This window comes from Salvia splendens, chromosome 4, assembly GCF_004379255.2.
Source record: "Salvia splendens isolate huo1 chromosome 4, SspV2, whole genome shotgun sequence".
Lineage (NCBI taxonomy): Eukaryota > Viridiplantae > Streptophyta > Magnoliopsida > Lamiales > Lamiaceae > Salvia > Salvia splendens.
The window spans coordinates 38,568,619-38,592,224 of NC_056035.1; the positions used below are offsets into that span (position 1 = coordinate 38,568,619).

Here is a 23,606-nt window from a genome sequence, read left to right on the forward strand (position 1 = left end):
CGGAGAAAGCCTTCCCACTGAAGGGTTTATACAAGGACTTCACCTACTGGAACTGCTATCTTGTACTGAGCGAGTCCGAGAAGTTCCGAGTAGGTGTCGACTCTGGCTGGCCGAAGAAGCAACGACTGAACTACACCGGCCATTACAGCGGCAGCGGCGGAGGTTCCCACGACCTCCCCGAGACGACGCAGGAGTTCCCCACGCCGCGTTCGGTCGGTAGCCGACCTCACCCGATTGGGCGCAAGCGCGCTCAGCAGGCGGCGAGAGGGAACGCCGGGGCTTCCCAGGAGGTCCAGTCGGCATCCCCCCTTGGCCAATCCACCCAGGAGCTCAAATTCTTCGCTCGCGCCCAAACGCGCGCTCAGTTGATCAAGACGATGGCCGAATGGCGGGTGGCGACGGATCCCGTGGAGAAGAGCGTGCTTCAAACCTTGCTCATGAGCCTGCAGGACGAGTTGGAGGCTATACGGAGGGAGACCGGTGGCGGCGGCAGCGGCGTAGGCGGCGGAGGCGACGGCGATGGTGGCGGCGGCGATGGTGGCGACGGAGGCGACAGCGACGGAGGCGACGACGACGGAGACGAGGAGTGAATTGTCACTCTTTTTTATTAATGTATTTTTTTTAAAAAATTAATGTATTTTTTTTAAATTATTGTACTTTTTTAAATTTTAATAGTATTATTAAACTTTTCCCGTATATGTCTCGTAAATTAAATTCCGTATATTGTGTGATTGTTAATTATGTCATTTTATATAATTGTTATTAGTGATGTGGCTATTGATGTGGCTGGGCTATTTATGATGTGGCTAGGCTATTTATGATGTGGCAGGAGGATTTTTAGTGCTGATGATGTGGCAGTGGCTAGGCTATTGCTGGGCTATTCCTATTGTGGATGGCCTAAGGAAAATAAGGAGTAAATAAAATAATGTCATTTTGAACTAAAAAGTCATTTGTGATATCCTCACGAGTCACGAATGTTTGAAAAAATACCGATAAAAAAAAGCTAAAAAAGATCCACTCCCCAAAAATCTTCGTACAATCGTAACAAAACGCAAAAAGAATTCAACTTTAATCAGATTCCTCACTGATACACTCAAATCCGTCGATTCAATCCACGCACACAGCTAAAAAATTCAATAGTTATCACACAATCACAAAACTCACTGCAATAACCGATCAGAAATTAGAAAAGAATTGAAGAAAAATGTCATCTTGGATCCCTCAACTCTTCAATCCCTTCTCCGACGGCGATGATAATCCCAATCCGCCTGAACATCCCCCACCCCAGAAAAGCCCCACCGCCGCCGCTAGGGATGATCTCTCAGCCGTGTTCCGCGGCGTCGCCGCCTTTCTTGCGCCTCCCCCTGCGGCGACGGCGTCTGAGCCGGCTTCCTCATCGGAGACAATTGAGGGGATTAAGAGTGATTTGGCTGAAATTCAGGGCACATTCAGATCAGGGCTGTCGTTAATTTCGTCGAAGATTAGTTCAAATCTGCTGCAGCTCCAGAATCAACTCGGTGATAGAGATGATGGGAGTGATGATGCGGAAGAAGATGAGGAAGATGGATTGGGAATTAGTGATGAGATTCTGGATTTTGTTTCGAAAATCTCGAGGCGGCGGGAGCTGTGGACTGATTTCCCTCTTTCCTTGCCTGATGATGGTAATGCTAATTTTATTTGGAAAGTTATCGTTTTTGATGGTGTTTACTTGTTTTCATAGTTATAACTGCTATGTTGTTTGTTATTGATGTTACTCCTATCATCTTTGAGGATTGATTTTGAATAATTTTGGGATGGGATATTGATATGTGTTTATTCTTGTGAATCTTTCTTTATGTGTGTGTTTTGACATGGGGAGACCTTGAGGTTAATGGATGATGCATTTGCTCGAATACCTCTCTATTCAATTGTTTCATGATATATTCGAAGGTTAAGAAGTCCTAAGAATAGTGTGAGAGATCACGGTTTATGTGTATAAGCATATATAGATACATTGTGGAGGAAACTGGCTTGTGCATTTCGATATTTGTGTGGTAATTGCTTTTCTCAAACTTTAGAATCGTGAACTCACGGATGAATTTAGGGTTATGAAGTCACGGATGATGGTTCGTGTTACAAAAAACATGTCATTTGATTGACGAGTAACTATGTTGGCCAGTTGTGTAGTTCTTGAAACTTGATGTTCAGCTTAAAGAGTTTTGGTTGTTGAGTTCTAGGGATGCATGATCAAGAAAAGGTAGATTCATCTATATCCAGCTATGAGGTGAATGGATTAATACCAAAGTGTTTGGGTTTGGGTTGTAAGAGGTTAACATAGCTTGGGATATTAGTGCCATTTGGCTTTGCCTTTAGAAGGTGATGATTTAGTAATATTAGGTTTATAGTTAGGAACGGCGAACGAATTCCAACTGAATTTTTACCAAATTATTTGGGCTGGAAAATGGTAAGCATATCTGGACTCTGGGATTTAGAAGGTGATGGTGTGGTTATGTAAAGTTTGTAGTTAGGAAGAACACACATATTCGGATGTTAGCTATGTGGCGTTTTGATGACGATGAATTTGTGTGTGACTTAAATAATGATTTGAAACCAAAGACATGGTATCTACAGTAGTGATACTCACACAAATGTCATAACATGTTTGCGTATGCATGTTGTGTGTATTGAAAAGTGCGAGCTTAATTTAACTCTATAAGCTCAACCTACCACTTTATATACTAAGGTGGTAAATGATCCTTGTGCTGACTAAGATACTCTATTACAGATTTTCATTTGTCGGATTATCAGAGAGAACATGCGGCAAATATTGAACATTTAGTACCCGACTTTGAGACGCTGAGGCAAATAATCTGCACTCAAATGAGCACAGAGAAGTTTTGGCTTATCTACTTTATTCTACTTCTCCCCAGGTTGAATGACAAAGATCTGAAGCTTCTCTCGACTCCACAGGCAAGCCTTAGAGTTTTTAATTAATATGGAGTAATTTACTTTCTGTTGAAAGCTATGGAACCTGCATCAGATGATCACAATGTTTAAGCCATTAGAAGAATCATCAGATTGTGTTTCTAGGGTCATTACTCATAATATTTGCTAAGAGATTAAAACCATGTTATTTATTTAGCTGTTTCGATATCTTAATATGGAAAAGAAAATTTGAGATGTTCGAGTTGGCTGTTATGCATATGGAATGAGTGATTTATTATGTGCTCTCATATGTCGTCTGTCAGCTTCCTTCTGTTTTCTATATTAGTCATTTCATTGACTTACTCAGTTATGTGTAGCAAGTAACGCGTGATTAGAGCGAACTTCCCTCTCTCTACTCTCCCTTCTACCAGAATTAGAAAAGAATTAATGGATTTTTTCCATCTTCGATTCAGAAAGACTCCCATTGTTCATCATTGACGCACTATCTTCATATTTGTTGGTTACGAAGTGATTGGTTTTCTGCAGGTTGCCGAAGCAAGGGAGACACTTTTCAAGCAGCTACAAAATAAGAATGATCAGGAAACCTCCGAAGGCCCTGCATCATCTGATGCTAAGGATGCATCTGCCGAGACTGTAAATCCAACTCAACTGAAAGAGACTGTTGAAGAACCTGAATCTGAATCCAGACATCAGCCTAATGCATCCACCGAGACTCTAAATCCAACTCAACCGAGAGAGACTGTTGAAGAACCTGAATCTGAATCCGGCCATCATTCTTCTGCAGTTGAGACACGTCCACTGACTGATGCTCAAAAGCAATCTCCCAACGGGGAGGATGTATCGTTTAGTGATCTTGAAGACGACGAAGATGATGATCCATCAGAGAAGCTATCATCAGCACCTAGGGCATCAACGAGCGACAAAACGTGGGTTCAACTGGACGAGAGCTCTGGATCTCAGGGTCCTAAGCAGAACGCGTGCCAAGGTGTCTCGAAAGATAAAGAATCAGAAGGTGAAGACTCGAACGACTGGCTCACCGTTGATGATACTGATTTCGACAGCTTGGGAGCAGTGTGAAACTTCTCATATGCGTAAATTTGTTTCTCCATTCCTATTTTTTTTTACTTTTACATTTGTGTATAAATTAGCTACCTTGATAATCAAAAGGTGGGTGGGTGTTATCACAATACATGTCAAGAAATTGTGTTTATTGGATCCAATGATCTAGGCTCAACCTTTTACAATCCGAAATGAATGAACAAAAAAATAAGATTAGTGATTTATAAAATTTAATAAAATGTAAAATTATAATTAATAAAAATCTCAAAACAACGTTTTCTTAGAAAAAATTGCAGACTGGGAGATGGACCAATTAAATTATTTCACTTTCTATATAGGGAAATGTACAACCTGGCTAAGATTCTTGAAAAGTTTAAGTACTACTGTATTGTAGTGCATTATGGAAGTGAGATTTGGTTAAATCAATAAATCCACCCCATACTTAAGACACTGTCCGACAATATATTTTATCTTCATTATTATCAATTTATTTATCATTTCACATTCCTATCATTTTCTCCACTCACACTATAGGAGTATTTATTAGTACTAATATTACCCATAATTAAGATGAGATTTTTTTTTTCATTTATAATAGACCAACAACTTTTATTAAAATTCATCCCACCCTAGACATATTGTTTTGGAGATGGGGGAGTATGTTTCTTACGTTGCGCCCGGAATTTAATTTACGGATTTGTTCGCTATTATTTCTCTTATTTCACTTTTACTACTAGTTTTTTCCATCCACATTCTTTTACACTTTATATAACCCGAGCCGCAAAAATAGCGCGGGGCATGTAATCGGGGATGAGAATAGTATTGCGTAAAACGGGAATATTTTATGTTGAGCTTGTGACATATATGAAAATTAACTAAAAGAGACTTACAAATTGAACGGTACTTAAAGAAAGATATATAGATGATTAAATGGGGACTTGTGTTTATAGCATATTTGACTACATATATGGAACAAAATAAAAATGAAATTCCAAAAAAAAAAAAAATACAGAGAGAAGATTACAAAAATGACAGATGATCTACCACTAGTATGAGTTGTTAGCATCCCCCACCCTAAATTAATCAAACACTTCATATCGTCATATGTATTATTGTGTACATATATATATATATATATATATATATATATATACAATACTAAATTATCATAGGATGTAAGTGGGCCTCAAACACATGCATAGTCACAGACTGAAGTTGCTACATTATTATTTTCCATTTATATGATATACTCCATAAATATTACTGATTTCCATTTACTATATGTTTTGAGATCTTGGATTTAGGGTTTAGAATGCAGAATATTTTCTAAACGATTTTCTGAACATACATAGAAAAGAATTTCAACTAACTCCAAGATAGTGTTAATTCAGGGAAGCATAAAGGCTTTTGCAAAAAATTCCGCATTTTATATTTTTATCAATAAAATAACATAGATCTATTTAAAAGCGAATAAAATATGCTACAAAAGTTTAAAAATAATACCACTATTACAGTTATCGGGTGAAAGTTTAAATTGAATAAAATAGGTGTATTTATGTCATATTTATCATGCATGATTGATAATCTTAACAATTATATTGACATATCTTGGATAGATAATATTAAATACACAATCATGAGGGCCCAATATATGCGAATATATGCATGTTGATGCCTCCAACCAAAAAGCTAGAAGCTATAAATAGGGTAAGGGCACCCACAATGGAGCGCCAGATGGCAGCCATCGTCCTCGGGTGCGGACGATGCCTCCATTGTGGGTGCCCGCTATCGTCCGCGGAAGAAGCGCGGACGATAGGCAATAGGGTAAGGGCACCCACAATGGGGCGCCCGATGGCAGCCATCGTCCTCGGGCGCGGACGATGCCTCCATTGTGGGTGCCCGCTATCGTCCGCGCCTTACGCCCACGCCCGATGCATCGTCCACGGAAGAAGCGCGGACGATGGCCTATCGTCCGCGCCATCGGGCGCCCCATTGTGAGCTAGGCGGACGATGGCACGCGTTTTTAATTTTTTTTTTCTGAATTTTGTCTATTTAAACCTCGTTTCTCATTCACTTGTTCATACGAACATCTCGCCTCTCTCATTTCGCTCATCTCTCACATTTCTACCTCTCTTGCATACCAAAATGAACCACGATGACGACACCACTAGTTCTAGTTCCTCGGAGTCAGGTAGTTCGACCTCAGAAGCCTTAGATGCAGCCGTTGAAGAGGCCATGGCGAAATGCTTAGTCGAAATTCAGCGCGAGGAGGCGGCGGCGGCGGAGCAGATCCACAGGCCTATTCGACGTCGGACTTCTGTCCGACGTGACCACACGACATCTAGCTCGTCCAGCACGGCGACCGAGCCCCCCTCTAGAGGATTACCGTCGGGCTTCAATGAGGTTCTATCTAGACATGCCTCAATGCGCAACCAACAAGACCATGCTCAGCTCATGAACGACATGATTGAAGAAGTGTGGGCCCGTAACCGCCGTCGCTGAGTTTACGTATTTTTTTAATTCGTATTGTATTGTATTAATTTTTATAAATGAAATGAAGTTTTTTCTCAATTTTTGTAGTTATTTAAATATTTAATTAAAAAAAATGCATATGGCACGCCTTAGGGTGCCCCACTGCAAGTGGGGGTAGGAGGTTAAAACTGATGACGTGGCGCGCCTTATGGCGCCCCATTGTGGATGACCTAGTAAGTTAATTAATCATAGTAAGGAAACTATGAGTTGATGGCTAATATCAGAATAGCAAAATCCAAGAAAGATTGAATCAATTGCTAGCACCCAAGTCGTACTAGATGTTTGGTATTGTTGTTACTTTACTTGTTCGAATATGGAGTATTTGTTAGAATCAAAATGCTTCCCTTTTTTATTGATAAATAAATAAAAGTTTTAAGGGGTCGCATCATGGTGGACATAAACATGAGACATTTGGTCTCCGGCATCAATCACTCTACCGCTAGGCGAACTCACTCACACAATCATACTTTCCTTTTATTTTTCCTATATGTAGTTATAGACTTATAGTAGATATTAACATAATATATGCTATATATAAACTGGTGTTATACCTTACGTACTTAGAGGTGCATTATATTGTTAATTTTTTAAGTTGCTAACTCTACTAATTCATCAATATAATGTATTAAAAATGTAAATACAATATATTGAAATGTCAACAAAATTATGTGTTGACATATTAATGTCATTGTGTTGACTAGTCAGCCGGTTCCGGTTCTAACCAGACTAATTTTTTATAAATCCTAGAACCGAAACCGATCAGTTCCAGTTTGTAACCGGCCGGTTAAGAACCGGTTGATTCCGGTTCCGAACCGGAACCGATGTGTAATTTTAATCCGAATTATTTATAATTTTAAATAGTTTAATACTAAAAAATAATAATCCAACATCTAGATATATAACAAATAATACCTAAAAATTCAAATAAATACACAAAAAATACAAACAAACAATACAATAATATTCATGTATAGGTAAGAGTGATGTCAAATGTAGTAGGATGGACTAGTTTATGTTGCCAATTTTTTATAAAAAATATGAGTAGAATTAGCAATTTTTTTCTAAATGAGTTTTAAAATTAAATTCCATTTTCCCTTTTTTTTTGGATAAACAAATATTCAATGCAATTTTCAATACTAATTGATCTTGTTGTGACTTTTTTATTTATGACTTAACAGTTAATAAATTATTCACCAAACATGTTAGAGTTGTATTTTAAATGAATTGTTACCTAAATATGTTATAAAGTTAAATTTCTATCATATGGAATGATATTGTATTTGTATAAGTTCTTTTGAAAATTAAAAATAAACTTATGATATCCTACTCATAGTAGTTAGTTCATAAAAATGGATTAAAGAAATACTTGTAGTTAGATTTATTAGTATATTAAATTTAAAAAAATAAAATTGAATTATAATCCAGTTCCCGGTTAGGAACCGGTACTGGAACCGGTTTTCCGATTCTCGGTTCCTCAATTAACCGGCCGGTTCCGATTTCGGCTCCAGTTAACCGAGAGCCGGAGAGCCGTTTAACCACCCCTAGTGTTGACATTTTTAATACAATGCGTTGATGAGTTAGCAGAGTCAGCAACTTAAGAAAATTAGCAATTGATCACACCCTATGTACTTAATTAGTTAATTTAATTTATTTAACAAAATTGAACTTCACTTTAACAAAAAAAATGATAAAAATGAAGTTAAATGTCAATTATAGAATGAGCGAAGAGATATTAATAATTAGAACATGATGGAAATTTGAAAATAGAGGCAATGTAATTATTTGTGATGGAATGTATGATGTAACCATCAAGATTATTCTGGCATTGCACATAACAATCATAAGTTTCTTGTGTTTTTCATCAAAGTCAATCAAATAACTATATATATACATTGATTTTTTGTGTTTGAGTTTTTGCAATCACGTTCACGCCTTACCCATGTATCTCTAATCTATTAATATGAACATTTCCTAAATATTCAATTTTCCACTGATACAATGAACGTATTTTTTATTGAACAAGTTTTCTTGGTTGACACGAGTTGATTTTTTGTTAGAGTAAATTGGTAATAGCTGCGCGTTTAATTTATTTTACAAGGCTTCACGATTGAGTATAAACACGAGCCTAAATATAAATAAACTAATGTACCACATTGACTTGGTTGGTTCAATTGTTATGGCTCATTATCATAGAATTATCCATCTATGATTAAATTGTGAAATTATTTTAGTTGCATGAGTGGTTGTGATTTATTATTAAATGGTTATTTATTTAGAATTAAGTTGTGAGATTCAATCTCATTAATCAAACGTAATGCATATTTAATCATGAGATATAATCTTAATAACCAAACGAACTCTAAGACTATGGAATTTATCAGAGAAGAGGAAGTGAGAAAAACCATAAGAAAAATATGGTTCTCAAAGATCCATGCATGCTACACAAAAATAGAAACAGCTGAGAAATGACGGATTCAGGTGAGGTCGACGGGTTAACCAACTCCACCGTCAACCCATAAGAATCGGAAAAACTCTATTAAACTCTATTGTCGAAGTTGTCATCAGCTCTACTTCAAATCTTTGAAGTTGAGGTTCAATTACGTTTTTCGTCCACTTCAAATCTTTGAAGTTGAGGTTCAGTTACGTTTTTCGTCCATCATCGGTTATAATCCCACTCCCACACACCTCCTTTTGACGCCAACGACGACATGCGTTCAACCTCACAAGTTTCATTTCCTAGAACTAGAAAATCAAACAATGATATTAGGAAAGATAGTTGATTGATAATGAATTAGCATGACATTTGACAACTAGCATGTTTTGGCATTGGTTATATGCCTTCACATGCTAGCTTTTAGGGTTTGTACTCTCCCAACACTCACTCTTTCTCTCTATATATATATAACACACCACTCCTCTCTTCTTCATCATCTCCATCTCCCTCTTCAACCATGGCTTCTTTGAAGATCTTATCCGTCCTCCTCATCTCCATCCTCTCCACATCCTCCGCTTCCCTCCTCAAACCCGACTGCAGTTCCTGCTCCGAGCCCTCCCCCACCGCCGACCCTAACCTCCCCCTCCCGCCAGTCGGAATCCCCAAACTGCCCCTACCACCCGTCGGCATCCCAAAACTGCCCCTCCCGCACGTTGGAATCCCCAAATTGCCCCTCCCGCCAGTCGGCATCCCCAAAGTGCCACTTCTGCCGCCAGTTTTGGGGAAGCCGAAGGGCAAGGGCAAGGGCGGGTGCCCTACGCCCTCAAAGGGAGAGACGTGCCCCATCGACACGTTGAAGCTGGGCGCATGCGTGGACCTTCTAGGAGGGCTGGTGCACGTGGTGTTGGGAGACCCCGCAGTGAACGAGTGCTGCCCCGTCATCTCCGGCCTCGCCGAGGTAGAAGCCGCCGCCTGCCTCTGCACCACCCTCAAGGTCAAGGCACTCAACCTCCAAATCTTCGTTCCTTTAGCTCTGGAGCTCTTGGTCACCTGCGGCAAGGCTCCGCCGCCCGGCTACACTTGCTCTCTCTAATTCATCCCATTGTAAGATTTATACATGCATAAAAATCTCCATTTTATTAATTTAGCTATGTTTTTAATAATATCTATATGCTTATATTATTAATAATGCAGATTTGTGGGAATGTTGAAGTATCGGACATGAGAGGATGTCACATTAATCCATTTCCATTGCGTTGATTGCTAGATTTGGATGTATGTTTTTTGAATTGTTTAGTTTGCAATTGGTCATCTTGATTTCATTATGTAAAAGTACTAGTTCCACAGTCATGTGCGAGGAAGCAATTATTGAACATTATTTTTCGAGCAATTGTACAAGTGTATTGTGATTAAGAAACATGCATAAAAACATGGTTTTTATGAAAAAAGACTACTGAAAATTAATGAAAATATATGAAAAAGGGGTAATTAAATTGAAAGGTTTAATTAGCCAAATAATTGAAGTTGGATTTTCCATAAGAGTGGCCCCATAAAAGATTGATGGTGATGATATTGATAGGAATCAGTATTGTCAGACATGCACGGGGTATGTATACTTTGTCGTTGCCCCTTCACCATGTGTGGTGCCTAATATTACGCTTTCGATTTTCCATTTTATTTTTATTTATTTTTCTTTTTTCTACTTGAAAAAGTAATCCTGCAACAAAATTGAGTGAAAGTTCGAATACACGTAGGCATGCACAAACCGAACCGGACCGCCGGTTAACCGGAGGTTCGGAACCGCCGGTTCATGAACCGGAACCGGAACCAGCGGCGGTTCGGCAGTTCAAGCGGGCCGGTTCAAGTTCGAAAATATCACGAAAATATCACGAACCGTAACCGTCGGTTCACCGGTTTGAACCGTCGGTTCACCGGTTTGAACAGCCGGTTCAATAAAATTTAAAAAAAATATTATTTATAAAATCAATTTTTATATATAAAAATCAATTTTCACAAATAAATAAATACAATAATTTCATAATAGCCCATATGTATTTGTTGGGCCTATGATTATAAGAAACCATTCTTGGTTGTTTCTCTTTTATAAAGACATCCTTGAATATTTTTTGTTTCACTTTCAATGTGGGACAAAATATGTTGAAGTATTTTCTTTTATAACTACATGTTTAGATCATTCATTCATCTTTTTCCAATGTGGGATACAAAACTTTTATTGTTTTCTACTTTTCTTTATTTTTTACTAAATTTTATTATTCACTAACTTTATCTTTATTTTGTTAAGATTCTTTTTCTAAGACAAATTTATAGATAATAATAGCATTAACTAGAATAGTTTAATTAAATTTGAATGTTGCATGTTGCTAATAATTTGTATATTTATGGAATGTGGACGTGTTCAAATAATTAGATTTAAATGTAAGTATGTTGTTAATTTTCCTCAATATATCGATTAAAATGTGAAAAAATAACAATTAATATAATAATGATAAAAATAGATAGCTAAAGAATGATTTGTTTAGTGGTATAATATAGTTTATATATTAGTAGTAGACTAATAGTATGATTTTGTATAATAGTTGTTATTCTAATAGATATAGTATAATTTTTATATATAAAATTATTACTTGTGAATATATTCTTGATAGATAAGAATAAACAATTATTGAGTAATATGATTTGTATATAGATAAATAATTATTCAAATTATAGTTATCACTAGATTAATACAATTTGTATAATAATTATTCTCTTAATGTGTATAAATTATAATGGTATTTATTAGTTAATATACACAAACTTATACACAAACAAATCGATAATGATAAAGAATTAAAGAATAATACTTTATGTAATTATATTTGTTGTTAAGTTATAATAATAGAAGATAGTTAAGATATAAACTAATACAGATAAAGATCGTGGAGATATATCATGTAGTTATAAATAAGGAGTTTTATCCCACATTGAAAGAAAGAACAACACATCCAAGAACATGTAAGCTATAAAAGAGAATCATCCAATATACCCTCTTTCAACCCAAAAGCTCAAGTCCAACATTAAGTGTAAATTGTAACTTATAAGTTGTGACTTGTGACTTGTAGTCTCATTGAAATAAACACTAAAACGAGAAGAAGTGCAAAAACCGGCGGTTCAGGCCAAAAACCGACGGTTTTGAACCGCCTCGTGAATGAGTGATTTTTTGAACCTGAACCGGAACCGCCGGGACCCTTGGCGGGTCGGTTCCGGTTCATGGGAATGATGAACCGTGAACCGCCGGTTCATGAACCGGAAACGGCGGTTTCCGACCCATGTGCATGCCTAAATACACGTTAAAAGTTTCAACAATTTATAAATTTGGGTCTTGATTGCAATAATTCAAAATATGAATCAACTTTAAATAAAATTAATACTCCATGTAATTAGTATCTATTCATCCGTGATCTATTGACCCAATTTGCTATTTTTAGGCGTCCAATAAACTATCAACTCTTCTTTTTTTAGAGCATCTCCAATAACCGGCGTCACCACCGCGACGCCGATTTTTCGCCCACGCCGGTTTGACGCCGAACCATTGGAACCGGCGTGGGCGAAATCGGCGTCAAAATAGGCTTCGCCATGCCGATTCCCGCGCTGACGCCGGTTCCGACGCCGATCCTCACGGGCGCCATTGTGCGTCCCGGATCGGCGTCAAATCGGCGTCAATTTTTTAATTTTTTTTAATTCGAATTTTAAAAATTCAAATTTAAAAAAAAAATTAAAAATACTATTTATTTATGAAAATTGTTTTTAATATTTAAAAATAATTTTTACAAATAAATTTATACAAGAAATTCGTAATAGCCCATATATATTTAATGGGCTTGCGAATTATGAAACCATTCTAGGTTGTCTCTCTTTTATAGAGACATCCTTGAATGTTTTATGTTCCACATTCGATGTGGGACAAAAACCACTCTAGGTAGTCTCTCTTTTATAGAGGCATCCTTGAATGTTTATGTTTCACATTCGATGTGGGACAAAAATCATTCTAGGCTGTCTCTCTTTTATAGAGACATCTTTGAATGTTTTATGTTCCACATTCGATGTGGGACAAAAATCATTCTAGGTTGTCTCTCTTTAATAGAGACATCCTTGAATGTTTTATGTTTCACATTCGATGTGGGACAAAAATCATTCTAGGTTATCTCTCTTTTATAGAGACATCCTTGAATGTTTTATGTTTGACATTCGATGTGGGACAAAAATCATTCTAGGTTGTCTCTCTTTTATAGAGATATCTTTGAATGTTTTATGTTGCACTTTTTAATTTTTGTACTTTTTAAAAATTATTGTACTTTTTTAAAAAATTAATGTACTTTCTAAATTTTAATAGTATTATTCGAATTTCCCGTATTTGTCTCGTAAATTAAATTCCGTATGTTGATACGATTGTAAATTAAATTATATAATTGTTATTAGTGATGTGGATAGGTAGTGTGAAGGCTATGTGAGGGCTATTTGATGTCCAGTTGATGTGGCAAGCGATGTGGCAGGAGAATTGTAGTGCTGATGATGTGGCAGTGTGAAGGCTATTTGATGGCTATTTGACGTCCGTGCTTATTGGAGATGCTCTTAGCCCCACAAAGTTACTTAATTATGTCCGTATGTATTACTGTCTCTGTCCACGCAAATTAATTTCAAGGTTAGTATTTCACTTTGACTTAGTTACAAATTTTATGAAATTTTAAAAAAATTATAGATTAAATGCCAAAATTGATCCTGAAATGATTTTACGATTTTGATTTCACACATTATGTTTTGAATTTTTAAATCCCAAATATTTTAACTCAGATCAAAATCAGGTAAAAAATGACGGAATTGTCAAATTTTAACAATTAACGTGTTTAAATATGATTTTGACCAAATTAAGCTGTTAAGTAATAATTTTTAATTACTGATAGATGAACTAATGATTCATCTACCAATAACGAGGCTACTCACGACACTCTCCGCCGCTGGGAATGCCCCACCGGCGGCGCTAGGGATGTCAATGTAGCCCGCAACCCGTGGGCTGGCCCGAATAGCCCGCCAAATTTATAGGGTTAGGGCTGTAAATTTATAGCCCGATAAAATTAAAACCCGATTAGCCCGCACCCGATTAACCCGCGACCCGTTAGGGCTAGACCCGAAAACCCGATGGGCTGGCCCGAAAACCCGATAAAATTTCTATTATTCTATTTTTTACTCCTAATTCGACACTTCATTGATTAATTTTATAATATAGATAACTAAAAAAATTACTTTCAATTTTATATTAAATATACAAATTATATATTGAATTTTTATTAATATAATAATTAATAAATAAATTTAAAACTTCAAATTCACTTTAAAATATATTTAAATTTCTAAAACATGCATTAAAATTTCACGAAATATCTCAAATATTAGTATTTGATCATGTTTATGATTGAGTTTGACCATATATCTCAAATTTATCATAATTAAATATTTTACATTTTATGAATATAACTAATTTTCATCATTATTTATTGGATTGATCGCATGTCAATCTTATCGGTAGCAACCCGATTAACCCGCTGGGCTAGCCCGAAACCCGAGCTTTTAGGGTTAGGGTTGAACTTTTACAACCCGAAAGAATTCACAACCCGATTAGCCCGCACCCGATTGACCCGCAACCCGAGTAGGGCCGGCCCGAAACCCGATGGGCTGGCCCGATTGACATCCCTAGGCGGCGCAAACAAGGCCATCCGATTCTGGGAGAAGGCCTCGACGATAATCCCGTGATAGTTTGTGGAATTGAGGGAGAGAAAGCACCGCAGCAGCTACTCCAGATCCTTCTTGTCGAACATCTGTTTCTCCACGATCATATCCATCATCGACCTCTTGAAATCCTCCAACGGATTTTCCGACTTCTTCACGATCGCGAAGTTCTCCTTCACCTTCCCCTCCACCGCGCACGATATCAGCTTCTTGAATACCGACAGCCTCGCCGGCACCCGGTGCCCACTTCGTGGATGATGATCTCGATCTCCTGCTTCGCCGGTGAGGGTTTCTAGGGTTTGAATTGGGGAAGGTCTGCGTTTCTCGGATCAGATCGAGCGAGGTGGAGGATCCCGGGGAGGAGGAGACTAGGGTTTCGGTTTCCTCGTCGGCGGCGGCGGTGGCGGTGGCGGCGCCTTCGCTGCTGAACCAGCCGTTGTCGGCGGAGGAAGTGCTGAGGCGGATCCTGATGGGGAGGTTCCTTTTCTTCTAGGCGTGGCGGCGGGTCTTCTCTTGCGGGGGAGGAGCGGGGGAGGTGGGGATCTTGGCGACGACGTGCCATTTGTCTCCTTTTCAAAATAATTTTATTTTTGAAAATAATTAAAATTTATCACTTGACACCTTAATTTGGTCAAAATCGCGTTTAAACACGTTGACTGTTAAAATTTGATGGATTCGTCAGTTTAGGACTTATTGCGATCCGAGTTAAAATGTTCGGGATGCAAAAGTTCAAAACATAATGTCTGGGACCAAAATCGTAAAATCAACACATGCTCAGGACCAATTTTACCTTTTTTCAAAATTATACAATAAAAATTAGTGAAATATGAGCATTCTTATACTCCCTTCGTCTCATAAAAATATGTGCACTTTCCATTTTCGTCCGTCCTACAAAAATATGTGTATTCCATTTTTGAAAAGTTATATCAATTAAATAATGTAGATCTCACTATCCACTGACTCTACTTTAACTATTATTTTCTTCCTCTCTCTTACTTTACCATATCATTCTACTCTTCTCTCTTACTTTACTAATTTTGTCTTAATTCTCGTGTCATCTCATCCGCCCATATTTTTATGGGACTGAGGGAGTATAATTTATTAGAACACGTGTAACATCATTGACAATATTGAACCCATCACAACTATTATAATTCAATAAAATGAAATTCTTATTCAAATCGAAACACATCCAATTAAATTAATCAATTTAAAAATAAAAATGGGTAAATTTATCACATTACTGATGTCCTTCAGCTGAATATATAATAAATATATACTCATATTATCCCAAGTTAATCAAGACATATTCTTTTGTCAAAAAAATTTAAGAAAATAGTGTTTAATAAATTAATTAAAGAGAGAAAAATAATCAAGTGAAGATAATAAAGTCAGAGATAATAAAATAAAAAAGTTTAAAATTATTGAATTTTGGATGAAATGACGTTTTTAGTTTGGAATGTTTCCTAGAGAATCCGAATCAATTAACTTGAGACGGATGAAAAACTAAAAATAGAAAACCTCTTATATGTATCGATATATATTAAGCAAACGCAAAATCAGCAAAAAAAATTGTATCTCGATCGCCCATTTGCAGAAATAGTTGTCTCAAGATGACATTCACAGACTCATGTGACAAAAATGTATCAAGTTACGTTTACAACACGCTTAGTTATGTAAGAGAGAAAAACAATGTAACCTCTTGCTCTGGTGAAATGATTCCTGAACAGCCTTCATGTATATAAATCCACATTAATTGATCGCTTTCACTCCTCCAAAAAGCTAAGTTCAGCTTCCGGAAGTCGCATCTGCTGCAGCTACAGCGCCCTCGCTTGCAGCAACTGTATCCCCTGTTGAACCACCTGCATTTGGTACAACATCTGCCTCCTCCTCAACCGTGGAGGCTGCAATAGGTGAGGTCGAACGTGTGGTCAAACCAGAGGTCGTGCGTGTGGTCAAACCAGAGCCCTGCTCAGAGTGCTTTGGTTGGTTCAAGGCTTGGCAATGTGGGCAGTAGTAAGTAACAAATGGATAATCTTCTTTCCTTGCTAGACCTGAATGTAGGAATGCAAAAGATTGCTCGTTGTTCAATCCAGCATTAATTTAATATAGATGCTAGTTACATGCAACGAGAAAAGTGGTTACTGTTTACCATTGTGCATGTGGCAGTTTCCACATATTAGTGCATATGACTGTGTCGGATCCTCTCCCACGAGTAAAGCAGCAAATCGAGCAATCCATCCTCCATCGTTCGTTGGACCTGTTTGACTGTAATGCTGTACAGCCATCTGGTGTTGCTGGGACATCATAGTGCCATCAAGTCCACCATGGTAGGACATCTCTTCCCCGGTATGAGCTGTGGATGCATTTTCCGTACTGGTATTTGTAGCGGATGGTTTCCTATTTCGTAGTCCACTAGTTCTTGCAACTTCCATGCCATTGTCCTTTCCAGTAGAAACAATTTGATTAGACTCATCTTCCATGTATAGTTTCAGACCAGAGTCTGCACTCAACTTGGACGCCAGCACTGTGGCGGCAGCAGCCTTGGCAGCTGGATCAGTGTCGTACCTCTGCATTGAAGAATTTATACGATGATGGAACACATATGTGATGAGATAGTACTGGAGTAGGACATGCAGTCCATTATTTAATTGAGTTTTTATTAACACTCAGATTATGTGAACAAAGTTTAAGTAATCAGCATACTGTCACCCTACCTGTATCAGCTGTTGAGTAGTATAATAATTCGTCTTCTCTTTCAGTTCATCTAATTTTGCTTGCCTCTCAGCTCGAAGCTTTTCAAGTGTTTTTTTGTCTTTCTGGTCAACTGTAAGATGTAGATGTAGAACAGTAAATAAAGGCACATCATATCGATATTACTTTTGCTTGTAATACTAATTTGAAAACTAACGTAGAAGCACTATCAGTGATAAGTGAAGCATGAAATCTAAATAACAGATTATTTATAACAGAGGCAAGAGTTTCTACAAAATAGTAATAGTGGCCAGGGCACTAGAAAAAGCTGAAACCCGAGTACCAGACCTGGAGCAACTGTAGCTAAATCAACATAAGGATCAGGGTGTTAATTTGAATTATAGCCCCCTAAAGTGTCTAGGTTTAATCATTGAGGAAAGTAGAAACCATAAGCTACTTAAGCCATAACGATATGCAGGGAGCTTTAGTTTAATCAGCGCATAAATCTCAAGTTTGTAATCCTCACAACCTGATGAGCATTTCGTATGTTTTACACAAAAAGGGAATTGAATAGGCCATCCAAGCCAATGACTCCATACAAACCATACATATTTTCCTCTTACCCGAAAAAGCAAGCACATTCGAGGTCTCCATTCTCAACCATACCCATAGGTCAACAGTCCTAAACTACAAGAGGTGTATTGTCCAATCTTAAACTGACCACCACATCAAATGAAATCTTGAACCATCAACAATTATACAATGGTAAATCTTTAAGCCAACTATTGCAATTAGCTAGACTATTATAACAGGTTTCGACCAGATCATGCCGATAATGCCATTGTAATATTAACATATAGGACACATTTACAGATATTTGAAATGGGAAACTACCATTTTACTTCCAACAAGCTTAGAACAAAAGCTGAATTGCTGAAAACACTAACACACATACACGCAAGCAAACACACAGAGAAAGATGCCGGGAGAACAAAGAGCAGTAAAATGCTTACACATCCTTGTGAAGCTTCTAAGAGTGAAGTAAGTAATGGAAGCTAATGCTGGAAGCAGAAACACTGGTAAGACTCGCAATGCCCTTATTTTCCAGTCCAAGTCAGAAGCTTTAGTGGTCATAATAGCATAACCTAATGCAATTGCCTGACAAGTTTTGGAGAGTCCATTATAAGTCATAGGAATTATAATGAAAGACTGCCAGTCAGAATGAAAGAACATAGGAATTTTAATAACAGGCCGCCAGCAACGAACCCACCTCAACCCCAAACAATAGATGAATTCCAAACCAGACAATCCCCCCAGTGGTACCAAAATACTGATAACCATAACAAATAAAACCAATTACCTCAAGAAGAAGTGAGAATAATATCAGGTTCCTAGCCATTCTCCGCCAGCTATTTGAACGTCTTGCAATTCTCGAAAGAATACTGGCTTCTTCTTTGGATATATATTGCAATCTCTTTTCAAAGTCATCCCCATGTAATCTAAATATCGCACCCCACAATCTTGATAACATTCCTTTCTTCTTCTTCACTGGTTTTGTTTTTACCTCAGCATCTGTCGCTGTGGTAAACTCTTTAACATCGTTCTTCGAATCTGCAGCCATCCCCTGCTATATAGAAAACCAGAATTTAAACTTTCAAGTCAGTGTTCCATGTCCTTCCACAACAATTACCAAAAGAAACAAACGACAATTCCATTGCAGCCACCGTTAGTTTCAACAACAAAGTCGATACACGATCACTCACTCCAGAGGGGAAAAAAAACTCATCCACAAAACACAAAACCGAGTAAGAACAACGATTGAGCTATTATCACTTATTAGAAACGGTATAAACACAGGAATCCTGGAAGAAGTAACTAGAGCTACCACAAGGATCAAACAGAAATGGAAGGAAAATTATAATTTTTTTTTAACAATAATTAAACAAGTCCCCAAATTCAAACTACTCCATGATATGTAAATTTAACAATCACTCAAATGTCAACCTAACTAATCATAAAACAAATGCAGACGCACGCAGCGAGTGGCGCGCATGAAAAATCCCGATCGAACAAGGATAGGCGAAAAACGAGCAAAAAACCCTAATCAATGCATAATCTGAATTCTCACCTTTGTGTCGATTGGAGCTGGCTCTGAATTGCGATGGGAAGACAAAAGCCTAAATCGATGTGAAATTTGAAGTGCGTGATTGAGGTTGAAGATCTTTCAATGGAAACGGTGAGGAGAGAAATTCAAAGCACCAAATAACCTGTTTTTTTGAAATCGGAGAACCATGTGCCAACTGCTTAGCATGTAATCAACAATATAAATTAAATTTAATATTATTTTTAAAATACTTTTGGGGAAAATATGATTATGATTATTTTGACTGAAATATGTAGTACTCTCCCACACTTTTTATTTCGAGGTGTCATTTTAAATTTATATATACCGTAAATAAATGTGTTCAGATATCCCTTTATTCCTTAGAGTTAAAAGAATTCGTACTTTAATACGACTTCCGTTCCATAGTAATAGAGTCATTTTGTCATTTTACTACATTTCATAGTAATAGAGTCATTTCCCTTTTTAGTAAAAGTCAACACATTTCTCCACACATACTTTACTCTCTTTTACTTTATTCTCTCTTTATCTCTCTACCTTTTTCATTTTCCACTTTATTCTCCCTTTACTTTAGAGCATCCGCAGCGGCAGACGTCCTAACGGACGTCGAATCGAGCGACCCGCGGACGCGGACGTCGCTTGCGAACACCGGAGTTCTGCGGATTTCCGACGATGTCCGTCGGGACGTCCGCCATTGCGGGTTCCCGGTGGACGTCCCGATTTTTAATTTTTTTAAAAAAAAAACTCTATATATACGGCTCGTTGAACTTCATTTCATTCGCACCACTTGTTTTAACGAGTTTCTCTCTCTCTATGTTTTTTTTAGTATATCCAAAATGGCTAGTGGTAGTGGTACGGGTGGTAGTGGTGGGGGCGCTGATGACGTACGCCAGCGAATTAAAGAAGAGTTGCGGGCCGTTACGTCCAGGGAGATAAATCGCTTGATACAAGTGGCCTTGCAGCAGCAGCAGTAGCCGGCGGTACCTCGACCCATCCATCGTCGAGCTATAGTACCCCGGGACCACATCGCTGCACACCGTCGGTTGTATGAGGACTACTTCACTCCAGAGATGCGGTTTGGGGAGAACATGTTCCGGCGACGTTTTAGGATGCATCGCCCGCTATTTCTGCGTATCGTGGGTGCTTTAGAGCGTCGATATTCGTATTTCAGGATGAGGGAGGATGCGATTGGTAAACCCGGCCACACGCCGATACAGAAGTGCACTGCCGCAATCAGGCAGCTGACATACGAAGGTGCGACCGACATGTTCGATGAGTACCTCCACATCGGTGAGACGACTGCCCGCGAATGTCTGCAGTATTTTTGTGAGGGCGTTAGGGAGATATTCGGGGATAGGTATCTTCGGAAGCCTACCCCCGAAGATTGCCAGGCTCTGATGGATATGCACGGGAGTCAGCACGGATTTCTGGGAATGTTGGGCAGCATAGATTGTATGTATTGGGAGTGGAAGAACTGCCCTGCCGCCTGGAAAGGGGTGTACACTACCGGTTTCAAGGGCAAGAATCCCACTATGATCCTTGAAGCGGTAGCTGACTACCGGCTGTGGATTTGACATGCGTATTTTGGAGTAGCCGGGTCGAACAACGACATCAACGTCCTCCAGTCGTCGCCCCTTTTCAACGAGCAGTGCATGGGCGTTGGTCCGGCCGTCAGTTTCGTCGCCAACGGCAACCAACACAATATGGGCTATTATTTGGCGGATGAGATATACCCTATGTGGCCCGTCTTTGTGAAGACGATCAGATGCGCAACAAACGAAAAGAAGATTTATTTTGCGGGTCGTCAAGAGGCAGCGCGCAAGGAAGTGGAGCGGACATTTGGTGTGCTCCAGGCTAGATTGGCGGCAGTGAAGGGTCCATCACGGCTGTGGTATATTGACAGCATCGCTGATATCATGTACGCATGTATTATCATGCACAACATGATTGTCGAAGATGAAGGTCTAGCACTAACTGATTGGGCCAATGATAATGTTGATGATGCCGGTCCAAGCCACGGTGTGACCACCGCCAATCTACGTATGGGGATACCCCATGAAGAGGCCGATCGAGTCTGTGCATTTGCCGACATGCACCAACGACAAGCCCATATTCGACTCCAGAACAATATAATTGAAGAGCTATGGACGCGGATGGGTCGTCGTTGATATATACAATGTAATTTGTTGAGTTTTTTTTTTGTTGAAATGTACTTTTTATTTTTTATTTAATGAAATTATTATTGCACTTTCTCTGTCCGTATTCGTGTCAAAATTTTAATTCCGTAAATTGTTTAATTCTGTGAATTGTTTAATTTGGTGAATTTGTGAATTTTTATTATTGTAGATGTCCGTCGGGATGTCCTTGGGATGTCCGTCATTGTGCAGTGGAATGTCCTTATGACGTGGCAGTGTAGTGGGAGGTCCTTATGAAGTGGCAGTAGGTGTTTTTGGAAATTCCGTCGGGATATCCGCCGGGACATCCATCCCACTGTGGATGCTCTTAACTCACCTAACACAATTTTCTTAATCTTTGTTCCATAAAGAAACACCTCCGTTACTATGGAACGGAGGGAGTAATCATTTTCAATGTTATTTCCTAACTAGTACAGTAAAATTTATTACAAGACCGCCGTGTGGTCCATTTATATAAATTCATAAAATCCATTTGCTTAACTTTTCAGATTTTTCAAAATTCTAAAAAATTTATTCGATTTTAATTTTAAGGATAAGCAACTAGTAATTAACCGAAATAGTTAAAATAATCGATAGATTCTTTGAATTGTAAAAAAATTGATTAAGATTCTTTGTATGTTCAGATAAGATTTTCGTTCTCTTTAAATTCAAATTTTCGGCTCAAATTGAGTTCTTTGAAACCAAAAGGTCCGAAAGTCAAAATTAATTATATTTGATACTGTTAGTATATTATTATTTTAATATATTAGTATATTTTATTAAATAATACTCCTAATAAATATTTCTAACTAAATACGTAGATGGATTTCTTTTCGACACGGAGATTAAAAAGAGTGTGTTAAGTGGATAGTGAATACAGTAATAAATAAATAAATAAGAGTAGTATTTTTTGCTAAAAATAATTGACTCAATTTATCTTAAAACTTCTAAAAATAAAAAAAAAATGACTCGGGAATGAAATTGAACCGGTGGAGTAAATAATTACACATATAACAATCAAAATTTATTTCAGATTTTCCAGAAAACTATCTAAATATACATTCAATGTATTTTGGATTTTAAATTTTTTTCAGTTCCTCAATTATTCGTAATTTTCAGTTTCTTTTGAGTTTCTCATGTATACAGGCTCATCACTTGCACCATATAATTAGTAGTACGAATTTTGATTGAATATTTTACTAAATACTTAATTTATAAAACCTTAACTCTAAACGAATATTTGTCGATTTCAAAGAAAATGAATGTACTACAATTATAATTTATCGATCTTGTATAGTTTAGTTTCAGATAATTAAATTCTTTATCACTCATATAGACAAATTAACTTCTTCGACCGGACACAATTCCAATATATAATTTGGAGATCGGTGAAAAAAAAAATTCGAGTCGCAAGAAATTCAAAATTGAAGTCTACTTGCCAGTGCCACTCTTGATAATTATATACCAGAAAACTAATAAACTGAAAAGATAGAACTAATAGGGACATTTGATTGCACCCCAACATAACGCTAATTACTCCCTCCATCGGTTGGTTATTACTTGTCACTAATTTCCTTTTCGATTCATCCATCAATACTTGTTACTACTCAATACTCCAGTAATTTGGTGGTTGAAAGTTGTAACATACATAAAAGCTTTGAAAGTAGTATGAGATAGTATATGATACCCAATCAGGACAGGTTGATTTGTAGTGGTCAGCCAGTTTCTTGCAAGCTTCCGCGCCGCCGCCCTTTTCCTCCACGCACCTCTGGTACGTACTCGTGGAATGTCTCGTAGCAGCGCCCTGCCTCTGGCTCGACGTGCTCTTTGCCTCCTTCTCCGCAGGGGGGGGGTGGTGGTGGAGGAAGGCGGCGGGAGACGT

The 23,606-nt window shown here is 37.9% G+C and overlaps 3 protein-coding genes across 3 annotated transcripts; 2 read left to right on the plus strand and 1 right to left on the minus strand.

The window, feature by feature from the left end:
• The first annotated feature begins 967 nt into the window (after positions 1 to 967).
• Positions 968 to 4,145, plus strand: LOC121801432. Its single transcript, XM_042200915.1, has 3 exons — positions 968 to 1,661; positions 2,765 to 2,949; positions 3,451 to 4,145. Exons 1-3 carry the CDS (start codon positions 1,205 to 1,207, stop codon positions 4,000 to 4,002), a joined length of 1,194 nt encoding a protein of 397 aa, XP_042056849.1. The 5' UTR covers positions 968 to 1,204; the 3' UTR covers positions 4,003 to 4,145.
• Positions 4,146 to 9,411: 5,266 nt separating this feature from the next.
• On the plus strand, positions 9,412 to 10,340 carry LOC121799311 (36.4 kDa proline-rich protein-like). Its single transcript, XM_042198634.1, has 2 exons — positions 9,412 to 10,054; positions 10,145 to 10,340. Exon 1 carries the CDS (start codon positions 9,468 to 9,470, stop codon positions 10,041 to 10,043), a length of 576 nt encoding a protein of 191 aa, XP_042054568.1. The 5' UTR covers positions 9,412 to 9,467; the 3' UTR covers positions 10,044 to 10,054; positions 10,145 to 10,340.
• Positions 10,341 to 16,293: 5,953 nt separating this feature from the next.
• LOC121801519 (uncharacterized protein At2g24330-like) lies at positions 16,294 to 19,736 on the minus strand. Its single transcript, XM_042201026.1, has 6 exons — positions 19,557 to 19,736; positions 18,789 to 19,052; positions 18,442 to 18,586; positions 17,452 to 17,561; positions 16,887 to 17,304; positions 16,294 to 16,788 (listed from the first exon to the last, which is right to left on the minus strand). The coding sequence occupies exons 2-6, from the start codon at positions 19,047 to 19,049 to the stop codon at positions 16,523 to 16,525; spliced, it is 1,200 nt and encodes a 399-aa protein (XP_042056960.1). The 5' UTR covers positions 19,050 to 19,052; positions 19,557 to 19,736; the 3' UTR covers positions 16,294 to 16,522.
• Between the last annotated feature and the right edge of the window lie 3,870 nt (positions 19,737 to 23,606).